Source organism: Musa acuminata, chromosome BXJ1-9 (assembly GCF_036884655.1).
Source record: "Musa acuminata AAA Group cultivar baxijiao chromosome BXJ1-9, Cavendish_Baxijiao_AAA, whole genome shotgun sequence".
Classification (NCBI taxonomy): domain Eukaryota; kingdom Viridiplantae; phylum Streptophyta; class Magnoliopsida; order Zingiberales; family Musaceae; genus Musa; species Musa acuminata.
The window spans coordinates 48,717,263-48,732,715 of record NC_088335.1 but is presented as its reverse complement, the minus strand read 5'-3'; the positions used below and the strand labels follow the sequence as shown (position 1 = coordinate 48,732,715).

The 15,453-nt window shown below is 51.0% G+C and overlaps 6 protein-coding genes across 6 annotated transcripts; 3 read left to right on the top strand and 3 right to left on the bottom strand.

Annotated features, from left to right (window-relative positions):
• Positions 1-726: 726 nt before the first annotated feature.
• LOC135593992 (probable CCR4-associated factor 1 homolog 11) lies at positions 727-1,793 on the top strand. Its single transcript, XM_065084392.1, has one exon. It carries the CDS (start codon positions 849-851, stop codon positions 1,683-1,685), a length of 837 nt encoding a protein of 278 aa, XP_064940464.1. The 5' UTR covers positions 727-848; the 3' UTR covers positions 1,686-1,793.
• Positions 1,794-3,529: 1,736 nt separating this feature from the next.
• Positions 3,530-4,517, top strand: LOC103999384 (transcription repressor OFP13). The gene has a single exon (XM_009421144.3). It carries the CDS (start codon positions 3,851-3,853, stop codon positions 4,460-4,462), a length of 612 nt encoding a protein of 203 aa, XP_009419419.2. The 5' UTR covers positions 3,530-3,850; the 3' UTR covers positions 4,463-4,517.
• Positions 4,518-4,541: 24 nt separating this feature from the next.
• LOC103999466 (probable aspartyl protease At4g16563) lies at positions 4,542-6,638 on the top strand. Its single transcript, XM_009421220.3, has one exon. It carries the CDS (start codon positions 4,865-4,867, stop codon positions 6,281-6,283), a length of 1,419 nt encoding a protein of 472 aa, XP_009419495.2. The 5' UTR covers positions 4,542-4,864; the 3' UTR covers positions 6,284-6,638.
• Positions 6,639-6,744: 106 nt separating this feature from the next.
• On the bottom strand, positions 6,745-7,680 carry LOC103999383 (NDR1/HIN1-like protein 10). The gene has a single exon (XM_009421143.3). The coding sequence runs from the start codon at positions 7,587-7,589 to the stop codon at positions 6,921-6,923; it is 669 nt and encodes a 222-aa protein (XP_009419418.2). The 5' UTR covers positions 7,590-7,680; the 3' UTR covers positions 6,745-6,920.
• Positions 7,681-8,919: 1,239 nt separating this feature from the next.
• On the bottom strand, positions 8,920-9,871 carry LOC135593991 (NDR1/HIN1-like protein 1). Its single transcript, XM_065084391.1, has one exon. It carries the CDS (start codon positions 9,781-9,783, stop codon positions 9,151-9,153), a length of 633 nt encoding a protein of 210 aa, XP_064940463.1. The 5' UTR covers positions 9,784-9,871; the 3' UTR covers positions 8,920-9,150.
• Positions 9,872-10,556: 685 nt separating this feature from the next.
• On the bottom strand, positions 10,557-15,025 carry LOC103999465 (NDR1/HIN1-like protein 2). Its single transcript, XM_018818212.2, has 2 exons — positions 14,244-15,025; positions 10,557-10,837 (listed from the first exon to the last, which is right to left on the bottom strand). Coding segments are annotated over exons 1-2 (759 nt in total). The 5' UTR covers positions 15,002-15,025; the 3' UTR covers positions 10,557-10,836.
• Positions 15,026-15,453: the final 428 nt, after the last annotated feature.

Here is a 15,453-nt window from a genome sequence, read left to right as displayed (position 1 = left end):
GGCATTGGTTTATCAGATCAGGATAACCGTCCGTGCTGATGAGTGGTTAAGGATGCTCGACAGCCACAGACTGAAGTTTCATTGAACTACGCATCTTGCTGACCAATTAAGTGCATTGAACGATGACGAAAGAACAGATGCCACTGTGTTCATGCACTCTTCCTCGAATCCACTGTCCAAAGGGAGAGTAACATTCATTAATTAACAGAGCGTCTTCATCGATTCCCCAATAATAAAGATACATGAGATGAACGTAGACGAAGCCGGTCAAAACCATCCCCTTCCTCCGACCCACGGCTGCTGTCGCCATTAAACACGCGTTTCGTTGAACACGCATCCCACGACCACAACCACCACCTTTCTCCACCCCGTGTGTTCCGTCAAGACAGGGAACACCGATTCCGCCCGCACACTGTTGCCGGGAGCCACACTTATGGCGTCGGGTCCCGCATGACATGTGCGAGCCTCCCTGTACCCTGGGCCTTTTCCTCACTCGCCGTCGCTTGTACTGCACAGTCCGCACTGACCCACAGCCGCCGGTTTTCCATCCACGAGGCACAACATCCCGACGGTCCTGATGACTTGGTGCCCGATCGCCTCCCGTCAGTTACAATCCTGATCTGGCTCATTGACCGTGTCCACTCACTCCCTCCCCCTCCTCCTCTTCCTCTTCCGCGGCCGCCTTCTTGGAAACATCTCACTTCCCCACTACAAAACCCCCCTTCCCTCCCCCCTCGCACTTCACCAATCGAAGCAGAGCATCTCGGAAGACGAATCGAACCGGCGGTGAAAGCGTAAAAGGAAACCGGTAGGAGTCGATCGGATCGAAGCGGATTAGCGGCCAAAAGATGCCTTCTTTGGAAGATGCAAAAGAGCCGATCGAGGTCCAGGTCCGCTCCGTGTGGGCCGATAACCTGGAGGCGGAATTCGACCTCATCCGCGAGGCCGTCGAGTGTCACCCCTTCGCCGCCATGGACACGGAGTTCCCCGGCGTCGTCCACCGCTCCCGGAAGCACCCCGCCATCCTCTGCCCCGCCGAACGGTATGCCCTCCTCAAGGCCAACGTCGACGCCCTCCACCTCATCCAGGTGGGCCTCACCCTCTCCGACGCCGCCGGCAACCTCCCCGACCTCGGCGCCGGCGGCTCGGTCCGCTACGTCTGGGAGTTCAACTTTCGCGATTTCGACATCTACCGCGACCGCTACGCCCCCGAGTCCATCGACCTCCTCAGGTCCAACGGGATCGATTTCGAGAAGAACCGGGCGCGGGGGATCGACTCCCGCCGCTTCGCCGAGCTCCTGATGTCGTCCGGGCTGGTGTGCAACGACTCGGCCGTGAGCTGGGTGACGTTCCACAGTGCGTACGACTTCGGGTACTTGATAAAGATCTTAACTTGCCGCAGATTACCCAGCAATCTGGGCGATTTCATGGGTTTGGTGAGGGTCTTCTTCGGGGACAGGGTGTTCGACATGAAGCACATGATCAAGCACTGCCACAGCCTGTACGGCGGATTGGATCGCGTGGCGAGCACGCTCCAGGTCGACCGGGCGGTGGGGCGGTGCCACCAGGCGGGGTCGGACAGTTTGCTAACCTGGCAAGCGTTCCGACGGATGAAGGAGCTCTTCTTCATCGGCAACGACGACGGAAAGCACGCCGGAGTCCTCTACGGCTTGGAAGTCTGCTGATACCGAAATAAAAACAAATGTTTATTGATTTATTCGTTTGTACTAAGAGAATCTTGTGTATGCTAGCTAAGAATTCAATGCCAAAAAAATGGGATCTTCGATGGTTAATTCCCTTTGCTGCGATAGAGGTTCGGGTCCTCGAGGTTCCCTGTGGGCTTCATGGTGTTCTGCTCGGTTAGGAGAGTGATGATAAGTTCGAATCAAAGCTGCTTTCAGAAGTGGATTCAGACAAGGGCAGAGTCTAAAGATCCCTTCTTTGACTTGTCTTTCCTGTGGGCTTCACGGTGTTCTGCCCGGTTAGGAGAGTGATGATAAGTTCGAATCAAAGCTGCTTTCGGAAGTGGATGCAGACGAGGACAGAGTCTAAAGATCCCTTCTTTGACTTGTCTAAGATGATGATCACTATGAACGAGTGAGAGGCTCGCTCAGTGCCATCGTTTAGGTAATGACAGTCCCGTGGACTGAGTCAATAATGCTGACATTGGCCTTGCAACTGAGATATCAATGAGGTACCGATGTATCAGAAGACATCTTCGACTTGAATTTTGGTGTTTTCAGCACCAGAAAATTTGATTTGAATCACTTGAGAGGGAATCTCCAAAGACACCACACTAAAATGGTCTCATGAAGTCTCTTGCGGTGTGCAACTATTTAAGCCATGGCCTCGGGGCCGACGCGGCTCGGTTCGGGAGTCCGAATGTGGGGGATCTCGGGCGGCGTCCCTCGGGGTCTCCCGGCGGCCGAGCACAGTGGTTCGGGTCGGGAGGAAGCTCCGCCGCAACGTCGGGAAGGGGCGATCCCGTCCTTCCCACCTGCACACAGGTCGGGCCGGGAGCTCGGCCCGACCCCTCCGACGATCAAATCAGCGATGTGGAGGGGATTGTGGATGAGGCAGAAGAAGAGCATCTGAGTGTTTTGTGTCTGAGTGAGTTCGTCTCCCCCCCCTCCTTGTTCGTTTAGAACTCTGGGGTATTTATAGATGAGTTTGATGTTACCTGATGTGGTTGCTTGCAGGGGCAGGACAGTACCTCTCGTGGCGTCTGACATTGCCACTGGGGTTGCGTGGAGAACCGGGCTACCGTAGGGTATGGGCACGCCTTGGTCGACGTGCTCCTTTGCCTCGATCGAGCGCACGGAGTCAAATGCTGAGGTTGTTGGCTGAGAGCTGGTGACGTTGGCGCACATCAAGTCGGCATTAATGCTTGCTTCCTCGGAAAGTACGTCCACCTGGCGTGGCTGACGTCGTGGCGCGTCACGTCACCATTTTTACCCTTATCAAAATCGACATCTAAAAAGTAATATGATCACAGATTCAGCATCCCTCTTCATCAAAAAAAATATGTTCCCCAGCTGAACACCTATATATGCCTTCTGTTTCCCTCTTCCCTTTTCTCGTCTCCTTCGTGTCTTAGTCTGTGTTCATTATTCATACTTCCACGAAGAATTCTATTGCGATGATGAAGTTTGGATAAGCTTAGATTCGGCTGATCTCCCGTGTTAGCTAAGAGGCAAACGTACTTCTGCGAAGCCAGCCGTGGATACACGAAGAGGCAGTCAAAGGGGCATGTGCAGAGCTGGAAGAAATGATAGATGCCATCGAGCTCAGATGGGTGGGCATTGTCCGGAGAGGACAGAGACAAACACACCACAAAATGTTTGCTCGAAGAATCGATTCCTTTCTTCGGCTTGACCTTCCATGATTGGAGCAGCGGAGACATCGACACAGGACAAGCAAAAGCAGAAGAAAACGCAACATGTAAGCTAGCGTGGCCATCCACCATTGGCGAGTTAGAGAGTTGTGGCCAATGGCCAGCTAACGAACCTCGATTCGAGACATGACAGATTAGAGCTGTATGCTGTTAGCATGCACAAACAAATTAAGTACTCATCAAAGCATCTCACTGAATCTGTCGCCAATGGCGACCTCTCTTCCTGCTTGTATTGAGTAATGCTTTTGTCGTGCCACCTGCACACAGGGATTGCCCACGTTCGGTGATCCTCCGAGTTCTTTTCTTTCTCCAGTTTCCCTCCCACCTTCCCTTCCTGTCTCTCGTGGCTGGCTTCAGAAACCTGTCACCCTCTATTAATGCCTCGCGAAGAGTCAGATTACCAGCAACCCATAGCACACGCAGTTCCGTTCATTCCACTCGTAAGAAAGAAGCCAAATGGCCGTGAAAGTTGGCTTTATCTCTCTCTTCTGCAGAAAGGGAGACGCGAGACCGCTCTCTTCTCCTCCTGCTTCATGGCTTTGGCCCTCTTGCAAGCACCCAACGACCCACTCCTTCAGAAAGGAAGACGGCGCTGAAGTTTCCGACGGCGCTGAAGTTTCCGACGGCTTGGGTTCATCGTACTTGGACTTAACCGAATCGTGCTTCTCGACGGCGTCGGAGGACGACTCAGCGGCCGAGGGCGTGGAGGCCGTGGTAGTTCGAGGGCTACGATCGGACCGGCTCTTCTTCGAGCCGGACAGCACGAGCTCGATAACGGGGGCGGCGGCGGCGGCTGCCAAGACTGAGAGCCTTCCCTTCGAAGGAAGCATCGCCATGGAAGTGGAGTCGGAGGACCCGTACTGGGATTTCAGGTGGTCCATGGAAGAGATGGCGATGGCCCATGGACTGGTGGATGTGCAGTGGCTCGAGGAGATGCTGTGCTGGTACTTGAAGATGAACGAGAAGAGGTGTCACGGGATCATAGTCGAGGCCTTTCTGGATTTGCTTCTGAGCCTCGCTTGTTCTATTACGCCTGGGATGGAGGATGGGGAAGACGATGTATATTAATATCACAGTGTGTTTTGATCCTCGACAAGATTTATAGGGTTACTGTTCGATGCATTCAAGCAGCGAAAGAATCAAGTTTGACCCCTCTCTTGGCACCCGCAGCGTTGACCCACGGCTTGGGTCCATGAGGCTGACGTGGAAATCTGCGCTGAGGGGATCCGACGCGTTCTGATCGATGGCACAAATCTTGATGGAAAGATAGATGTGTTGACGTGATTTAAAGGGAGGCGGCGGGGCACCCAATGCTACCGGTGCCATCTCGATAGGCTCGCAACCAACGGTCTCAATCGGCCGTAGCGCTTCGAGGCAAGCAAAGTATAATCTTCCCACACACACACTCTCTCTCTCGTTCGGCTGATAACTAGCGTTTCCCTCTTCCATTTCTCCACCACCACCACCACAATGCCGTCGTCTCATCATCTCCTCCTGCTCTCCCTGTCTCTCCTCCTCCTCCTCCTCTTCTCCGCTTCCTCTACTCCAGTCTCCCTTCAACTCAGTCGCTTTCCTCTGCCTCCCCATCCCGACCCCCTCCACCGCCTCGCCGCCCTGGCCTCCGCCTCCGCCCTCCGCGCCTCCCTTCTCAAGAACCCCCGCCGCCACGACGCCTCTCCGGCTCCTTATCGCTCCCCACTCTTCCCCCACTCATACGGCGGTTACTCCCTCACGCTCGCCTTGGGCACCCCGCCGCAGCAACTTTCCCTCCTCCTTGACACCGGCAGCCACCTCACCTGGGTCCCCTGCAGCTCCTCCTACCAGTGCCGGAGCTGCTCCTCCCCCTCTGCTGCCCCCATTATCCCCTTCCTCCCCAAGTCTTCATCCTCCACTCGCCTCGTCGGCTGCCACAACCCCCGCTGTCTCTGGATCCATCCCCGGGACCGCCTCTCCCGCTGCCCCTCCTGCAACTCCACCTCCGACGACGGCTGCCCTGCCGTCCCCTGCCCACCTTACGCCATCATCTATGGCTCCGGCTCCACTGCCGGTCTCCTCATGCTGGAGACACTCGCCTTCCCCCACCGTACCGTCCCCGACTTCGCGGTCGGTTGCTCCATCCTTTCCGAACGCCAGCCCGCTGGCGTCGCTGGATTCGGCCGCGGCGCTCCCTCCCTCCCGTCCCAAATGGGGCTCAAGCGCTTCTCCTACTGCCTCATATCCCGGCGCTACGACGACGACGCCGTCGAGAGCGGTTTCCTCGTCCTCGACCCCGCCAAGGACGACACCTCCAGCGGCCTCAGCTTCACGCCCTTCCTCAACAATACCGCCGCCGGCGCGGACGAAGCGTCGCCCTTCTCCATCTACTACTACGTCGGGCTGCGGGAGATCGCCGTAGGCGGCGAGAAAGTCGGAGTCCCCCGTTCCGCCCTCATCCCCAACTCCCGCGGCAACGGCGGCGCTATCGTCGACTCCGGCACCACGTTCACGTACATGGCACCGCCGGTGTTCAAGCCTCTGGTCGCCGCGTTCGTGAACCGCGTGGCGGGGCGGTACAAACGGTCCGCCGCCGTGGAGGCCCGGACGGGTCTGCGACCCTGCTTCGCTCTGCCGCCGGATTCGGCCGAGGTGGAGCTACCGGAGCTGACCTTCCGCTTCGATGGCCACGCCGAGATGCGGCTCCCGCCGGAGAACTACTTCGCGTTCACGGGGCCGGATAGGGCGGCAATGTGCCTCACCATCGTCTCCGACAGCGACGGCGGCGCCTCCTCGGATAACGCCGGCGGCCCGGCGATCATACTGGGCAACTTCCAGCAGCAGGACTACTACATGGCGTACGACCTGGAGAAGGGGCGGTTGGGGCTCCGGCGGCAGTCGTGCCTGAGGTCGTGACGAACAAAGCGACATAAATAGGTGCTATTAACCGCCAAAAGGTCGATTAACCAAGAAATAAAACTAGTTTTCCGTTGATAATAACGGACGTACGATTTGTGTACGGTAAAAGCATGAAGATTATGATGACCGTCGTAATTCCCGTGAGATCAGAGTCGTTGGTTATGAATCGCACGGCAGTGATGCCTAATCGTGTCGATTAGGCTCCTTCGAAGGCGTCTCCTTTTTAGCTGCTTTGAAGATGTGCACAGCAATTAATATTCTATCTTGTGAAGGGTAAAAGATAACACGGGGATCTCAGTCTCTTTTTGCCCTTTCTTTTAGCTTCTGCTGTAAGCTTGCTAATCACGATTCTTGCAGATTTAATCTTCCTAATTGTAATAATTGCATGATATTTAAAGGATACCTATCAAATAATACCCGATGGAAGAAGACCAACAAAAGGTACAGAAGAAGAAGAGGAAGATAAAACATGTATGCATATCAACTGATGAACTCAAGACATAGTACATACGAGAAAGAAAAACTATAATGGGAAGGAAACATATCGGTGGATACAATCTGCTACTAAACGCGAGAGAGCAAAGAGCAAAAGAAAACAATGAATGAATAGTATATCCATGTGGAGGTGAGGGGATCAGAAGAGATCCACATCACACTTTGTCCCCTCGAACTTGCCCGAGCTCCCGGGCACCGGAAGCTTCAAGCTGCAGTCGATCTTTTGCTTGTTGTAATGGATCTTAAAGATCCAAACCTTCAGCCTCAGCCTGGTGTAAAGCTTCACGTCGACGTAGTAGTAGCCTTCCTGCTTCTCTCTGTTGTAGGTCGTGGCGACGGAGTCGCCGAGCAAGAGGTTCGTGCCCTGGAACGCCGGGTACAGCATGGTGGTGTTCTTGTGGCCCTGGTAGAAGGTGGGGAGGACGTCGTAGTCGAACCTCGATCCGTCGTACAGCGCTCGGGCCTCCACGTAGTCGTAGTAGATGCTGATCCGCTTGTTCGGGTTGCGGATGCTCATGTCCAGGCTGAGGTTGTACTGCAGACTGTTGTTGTTGCTGGAGAAGGCGAACTGCGTGAGCGAGGCGGTGCCGACGTACACCTTGACTTCGTTGGGGCGGAAGACGAGCCAGACGACGAGAACGATGATGCCGACGATGATGACGATGGAGATGATGAACTTGAAGAGGGTGCAGAGGAGGCAGCAGGGGCCGCAGCTGGAGCGGCTGCCCACGCTGTGGTAGGACTGCGTCGGAGGGACCGGAGGGCCGTAGTAGGCTCCGTTCAGGTGGCCTTGCTTCGAGTTTGACATGGTTGGGGGTCAAAGAGAGCAAATCAGATAAGAGGGCGCAAAGGGAGACGAGAAGAGGGTGACGCTGCGGTGCATCATGAGGTGGTCGAAGGCGTGGTCTTTATATAGAGAGGTATTATTGTTGGGAGGGGAAGGAAGGAGATGAGAAGGTTCCTGCGAAACCCTGAGGCGAAGGAATCCGAAACGCGTGACAAGGCGAAACAGGCGACGCGTTCGGGGAATTGGTGCGCGTGCGGCGGAGTAAAAAAGGTTGGGATGATCGCGGAGAGAGATTGGTAGCTTATTTTGGATAGACGCGATGGTAAATAGGCAGAGGGAGTCCTACTTGGTTAGCTATCAACACGTATACATATGGAAGTGCCCACAAATTTAGCTATGTGATAACTCCGCAAAGTCTTTGTGTGTACCCCATGAATGATATGTCTTCTTCGTGGAGTTGGGGAGGGAGTTGCTTTCAGAGGAACCAATTCTGCAGATGAGAGTGGGCGACTTGTGCGGGAACAAAGCCTAATATAAATTATGCTCTTCGAATTCTATTATATGTGATTCGACATGTTAACGATATACTGCTACGAAGCCTTCTTCAGAATACGATCGATCGATTGGGTGTGCGAAGGAGTCTGTGCTATGCACGGAACAAAAAGCAGTAGTTATTTACCGTATACGTGTGCGGTCATCTTCGAAGGTCGACATCGCAGAGGCGCGGAGTTCTTTTGGGTTTCAGATTGTCTTCATGTTGACTTCTTATGCGGAGAAATCGACAACATGAATGACATGTGTTGCTTGCCAAAGTAGACTTTGACTTCGTGAACTACGGCGCCTCACAGGTGTCGTCGTTGATGGAATATGACATCTTTTGAGACGAAGCTTCTCTGCCAAGAGTTTCTCACCCTCTCTCTCTCTCTCTCTTAGTCCCTACATGTGAACTCGGACTAGAAAGGAGCATCTCCTTGGAAGGGGTTGCGTCCACATCACGCACGTCAGTAAGTCTTATAATATACTTAACATCTTATGTTTTATTGTGGAAGTTTAGAGTTCAAATTATAAGATACTTTTAACATCTCCTTTCGATTGCATACGGGTGTTTTGTCTTTCAATATTAATCTTTTTTGTTTTATGATGAGATGAAAAAAAAGACGAATTAAAATAATTAATCTCAAAATCATCAGCTTGATTAGAATGATAACATTATGTTCATGTAAATTAATGCGTTATATTAATTTCTAGATTAAATTATTATTTAATGCATACTAAGACTGGAAATCTCTCAACCACTTAGTGGGCCCCCAACGCTCTTAACCGAGCCCACCTAACTAGACAAGCTGTGTCATGAAATGTTGCCACCTGTTTGAATCATAATCACAGTTAATTTTTGCTTAAATATCATTACGCCACCTGTTTTCATAATATATATATAATCAATATAGACAAATGGAAATACTTTCGAAAATTGGAGATGGCGTGGTCAGATGTGGACGTGAGAGAGAAGACGTCAACGTCAACGTCACCGTCACCGTCACCGTCACGGCTGATGGCCGTCAAGATTGTAACGGCCTCACCGTCAGACGTCGACGCTGCAGGCGGTGATCTGCTGGAATCGGAACAAGGGCGGGGCGCCGCCGTGGGACTTGGCGGTGTCGACGGTGAGGAAGGCGGGGCAGTTGGCCTGGAGGTGGTAGTGACCGGAGATCCAGGTGCCGACCTTCCACCGGAGGAGGCCGTCGACGCGAACGTAGAGGAGGAGGTAGCCGGCGTTCTCGTCCTGGGAGAGGGCGTCGGCGAGGTAAGGGGCGAGAGGGACGTCGGCGCCGTAGAGGTACGGGGACCAGACGGTGACGTCGTTGTGGCCCTGGTAGCCGGAGGGGAGGGCGGTGGCGGCGGTGACCTGCTGGCTGTTGTAGAGGACGAAGGCGTCGAGGCGGTCGTAGTAGACGCCGATGCGGTCGTTGGGGTTGCGGGAGGAGAGGGTGACCTGGACGACGGAGGTGAGGAGGGGGGCGGCGCCAGGGGTGAGGTTGAACCGGAGGAGGTCGGCGTCCTGGAGGTAGAACCTGGGCTTGGTGGGGCGGAGGACGAGCCAAACGACGAGGACGGCGAGGAGAGCGAGGATGACAAGCACCAGAAAGGTCGCGAACAGGCGGCGGTACAGCTTGTGCCGCTTCTGCTCTCCATGGATGCCGCAGTCCTTCTTCATGGTGGATCCAATGACGATAACGACGAGGGGATCGGGAGATGGGAATCCGAGAGCGGAGAGAAGAGACAGTGAGTGGAGCGGCGAGAGGGGGGTGTGGTGTGGCTTATAAAGAAGTGGCTTATACTTACTTTGCTGGTAATGATAGGATTCATTGCGCAAAACGCACTGATTAATGGTGACGTGGCGTAACTGTAGAACAGAGTAAGTGACGGAGTGTGCACCGGCGTCAAACCCTACGGTGAGGAGAACATTCACGAAGATGGCAGTTACGCAAATAAGAAATGGCTGGCGGGCGTTAACGGAAGGAGTTGGCGTTAGAATAACGCACCGCCTCCGACAAAAAATAAATACTTGGGCTAATATGGAGCTTATTCTTTCTCAGCTCGTAGTTCATATTCTTGTTGAAGATTAAGTTTCTCTTGACGTGCATAAAGGAAAAATATATATCTAGAGAGAGAGAGAGAGGCAGGCCAGTGACCAAAATTCCTGTCTACTTTCGATATGAGATTAATCAGTGCCCAAATGTTAGGTTGGTTCTGATATCAAATATTATGACTCGGGCCTGATAGACCAGTGTACATACCAAGGTGCCTTTCGAATGCATGAGACAGGGCAAAGGCAACATGATAAGAGTGAAAAAGGATGGAATCATTCAGGATGATGAAACTTGGTATTCTGATGAGCAAAAACTGTAAACAACATTTGGTTTATCAGAATAGCATCAGCAGACGATAAATCTCACTATATTAACCAACCAAGGAACAACAAAGAATAGAACATTAAGCTCTGCAGGCAGTAGAAAGCACTGGTAATATAGATGGTTCTTAGCTGATTAGTGCAAATAATGCAGAGGATAGTTGGTAAATCTAAAGAGGAAAGCATGTTAGGCTCATCCCTGACCAAACCCTAGAGTTCTCAGAGTCACATTAAGTTAAAAGCAGACCTTATATTCTGTATCCTCCTGTGATCTTTGGAGGCTTCCCTTCCATCAAGTATTGCCTTCTTGAATCAGTCAGTTCCACATATGACCATCGTTTTAGTTCAGCTTCTTCATCTGACATCCAAAACAAGACAGACAATTTCTTACTCTGAACAAGTCTGGTAGAGTTACAAGTCTCGGTGTTAGAGATTTAGATGAATTTGAATTAAGTTGGTTATAATTAATATATGAGATTAAGCATTGATTCAATCCAAAAGCTTAACTTTCTAGGTTGTGGACCAAAACTGATATATGTAAATCTGACTCTTTCAATCATATCCTATCAATTTATCTATCTTCTTCTCTCACACATGAATATCTGTGGCATTGTAAATTCCAATTCCTAGATTTGGTCACATCTTCCACATGGATATGTATTTCTCTGTACGATAATGCTATCTAAATTGATTGTCAATTCCTTTCTTAGACTCGTAGAAAATAGTGCGACATATTGACAGTTGATTTATCACATTCTAAATTTTTGTTATAAAAAGTTCCCATCCATCTCACCTATGTTCATCAACGATGCCGAGTAACAAATCTATCACAGTCGAAGCAAATACTGGAACCATCAGAAACCCATCTCAACTCTAAATCGGAGACGATTGAACTTTCAACCCACACCAATAGATTCTTTTACAACAATGTGAAACATTCCATAGATGATTTCGTATTAGACACCTTATAATCAATCACCCTATACACTAATTTTTACACATGCTAATCGAGACCAGGATTGCTCAGTTTGACAATGTCAGAAGGACATTGATACTACCTTGTTCTAAATTGGGCCAAGCAGTAACATTGAACCAGTGTGGTCACTTCTGCAAAGTCAAACAAACCAAAGTAACATTGGTTCTATAATCAGTGACTATTTAGGTAACAAACAACACTTTCGCCTTGGATGGACCTAATTGACATTATCTCAATCACTTTTTATAAGGTATATTTTGGGTCCGGCCACATCACAATCAATGCCACGCCATGCCACCGCCAAGTCAGCAAAAGGAGCACCCCCACGCGCCAAGCCAGAATCTGTACTAAGGTGTTGCTCAATACATCCCGTCTCGGAAAGCTCGGGACGACACTGTATGGCGCCGTTCCGCGCGTCCCGAGACGGCGGCCGCACAAAGGTACCATCTCACCCCTCGAGGATCGATCGTCACGCCAAACCCACGTACGGCCGACCCTCGTACAGTAGTATAAAACCCCTAGCCGACTTCTGGCCCAAGGTGTTGAATCTCGAATTTTGATGAGAAAACCAATTAATAAGTGTTTATGATTTGATCTGTGTTTTGAGTGACACAGGATGCTTCGATCAGGATGAGACAATTAAAGCAGGAAGAATCATGTTGTGCCGGAGGAAAACATGTCAGAAGATTGGATGTCGAGTCGGAGGATCGGTCGACGTATCGACAGAAGGCTTCGGGCCATGGATTCAGGCATCGGGCCAAGAAGAACGGATATTGCGCCAAGGATATCGGAGTTGCAGAGTCAACTGGCCGATTGGGCAATAGACCGTAAGAGAGGACGATGCGCCGAAGAATCGGACGAAGCATCGAGGGACCAATGACATGCCGGACAACATGATTAATGCTTAGTATTAATTGTCTAGATCGAAGTGTGTTTTTACATGTGTAGGATTAACTACGATAGCAAGGCATGAAGCAAAATGAAGTCCCGGAGTCAAGGAAGCGATTTCGTTGCGAGTTCGAGAGTTCGTCGGAATTCTAGACGTTCGTCGGAAGTTCTGCCGAGAAGTCCAGGAGCTTGTCGGGAGTCCGCCGGAACATTGCCGAGAGATTGTCGGAAGTTCGCCGGAAGCTCGCTGGAAGAAACCAAGACATAGGGACTTGTTTAGCTTAGCAAATGCCTTAGATTTCATAGTTAGCACGTAATTGAGATTGGATTTGGGCCAACCCAATTAGGGGCCAATTGGGCCCATGTAAGAATTATGTTAGGCCCAATAAAAAGGCCCAAATAGTGCCCCAAGAGGTGACACCGTCGTGGCATAATCTCCGAGACAGTGTCAAGCGGTGGTACCGCCCAGCATAGGCAGTGGTACCACCCAGACCCAGGAAACCAGGGATGAGATATTTTTAGGCTCCAAGTTTGAATTAACTTGAGGCCTATAAATACCCCTCTCATCCCTGGTTAATACACACAAGTATTGCGAGTAAAAAAGAAAGAAACTCTATTGTACTCTTGTGTGAAACTCCTCTCAAAGTTCTAAGTATTAGAATAGTTTGAGAGAGAAGTGAGTGGGGGTGTAAGGGTTATCTCCTAAACCCGGTAAAAGGCGAAAGAGCTGTAAGAAGGAGGTTGATCTTCGCCTATAAAGGAAGATCGATAGTGGATGCCGATGGCCTCGACGGAAGAGGAATCGATGGAGTGGATGTAGGTCACGACGACCGAACCACTATAAAATCGGCGTGTTCTTTTCTGGTTTGCATTTCTATATTTGAGTAATTTACTTTACTGCAAACCTCTTAACTTGCTTTATATCCACTATCTATCTTCCGTACACTTTCAAGCTATCTTTACGAAAACGCTTTCAAGTTAACCTCTCTCCGAAACGGTTTTAATCGAAATCGGTTTTTATCGTACGAAGGTTTTTTTAACCGACGTAATTTTACTGCTGCACTAATTCACCCCCCTCTCTTAGTGTCGACCCCATTCCTAACACAGGGGGAGGCAAAAAACAAACAAAAACCTCCACCAATCACTGAATTGATCGTCGGAGGGGCCAAGCCAGTAACCAACCGGAAAGTAGCCTCCACAGAGCCACAATCTTCATCCCAACCAAGAGACGCCAACAGTTTACTGCCAGCACTCCGTCCTGAGGGCGTGACCGACTTCAGCAACCAGCGAAGCCAACCGAAGACTCCCGACATCGACCCGTGGATCACGCCGTGCTGACTCACCAACCACGACGCATCAGTTCATCAACAACTTTGACGACCCATGATAAAAAGATACAAAAAGGCTCGGAAGGAATTGCCTGTAGTCCCAAAAATACCAATAGTTTCATAGCAGCCTTGTATATATCAAAGAAACAAGCAAAACCTACAAAAATGCATTCTTATAACCTAAACATGCAAAACACCAACAATTCCAAAAAAAAATTCGTTCTTATATACTTGCATTTCCCCACCACTTCGGTAACATTGCACAGATTGATACAACTCAATCGACAAAAATAACCAAGAGCAAGATATATAATAGAAAACTACAGTAAAAGTATATCATTTCATTCAAGAAGTAATATCCACACTAAAGAACAGAGACCTCTATGCTTATCTATGTTATGCATTCTAGCAGACATACAAAGTAGAGGAATAAGCAATGGAAAGATTACCAATCAAAAGAACAGAGACTTCAGACCATCCATGCATGCTTATTTATGATATGCATTCTAGAATCGTTCAAAGACATATAAAGAAGAGGAAGAAGCAAAGGCAAGATTACCAATCAAGCTCACCATCCTATGTTGACCTGACATTGCTTTGTTGGCCCAGCCATCGATCCAGAGGTGACCGTCTCGTTGATGAGCGATATACTGATGCCCTCGCAGTACACTTTCATCACGCTGCTGCTCGTACTCCACGCGCTCGTCTTAAACCAAACCCACGCCTCCACCATCACGTCGAACCGGACGGCGCCGCTGGTCGCACGATCGCGTGACATCCCCCTCGCCACGTCAAGACCCACAGACTCCTGCCGCGTTGCCAGCGTTGCCTGCAATGTGGTGGAGGTTCTTCCCTCCTGATAGAAAGGGGAAAGTGCTGTCTCCGCGAGGATGACGCCGTCGTATGCCACGGCGGCGGCGACGTGGAAGTAGTTGACGCCCATCTTCTTATTAGGGTTGGAGACGTTGAGGGCGAGATTGAAGGAGGAGGAGAGCTGCGGGGAGGGTCCGGAGGGGGAGGAGAGGTTGAAGGCGGAGACGGTGGCGGAGGAGACGATGAAGACGGGGGCGCTGGGGCGGAGGAAGAGCCAGAGGAAGAAGGAGATGAAGCCGACGAGGAGGAAGGCGACGGCAGCGGCGATGAGGATGCGGTAGAGGAGAAGGTTGTGGTTGGCGGAGAAGGCGGCGCCAGTGCGCGGGTCGGCGTAGTAGTGGTCGGGCCGCGGCGTGGCGTAGGTGTACGCGGTAGCGGACGGGAGAGGCGCTGTAATTCCCGCCGCCGGGTACCCGATGACGACGGGTTCGCCGGTGGGCTTGGAGTGGGTCGCCATTGAGAGAGAGAGAGAGAGAGAGAGAGAGAGGGGGGGGTTGGGGAGGGGCTTACGGTTAAGACGGAGGGAATGAACAGAATAGACGGCGGATATGGGCCAAAAAATGGACGGCTGGGATGGCCCCATCGAGACGAAAAGTGGGGAAAAAGATGACATGATGACGTGCTATAAAAAAAACTCGGTGAAATGGACGAGAAACATCCCATCGGTCGCTTTATGTCTTTAGCTGATTGGCTGCCGTCCGATCCGGTGAAATGAACCTAACATCGTTGCCAACGAGAAATGAATCTCCTGTCTCGTTCATCCGAATCATTCGATCCGTTCAGCGTTTTATCCACCTCGTCTTTCCTCAATAAACCGAATATGCATATCTAATTATGAGTGAACCGAGAGAACAAACAATTTTACATCAATATCAATTGATTCAAACAGGATTATTTAAAGCATATCCA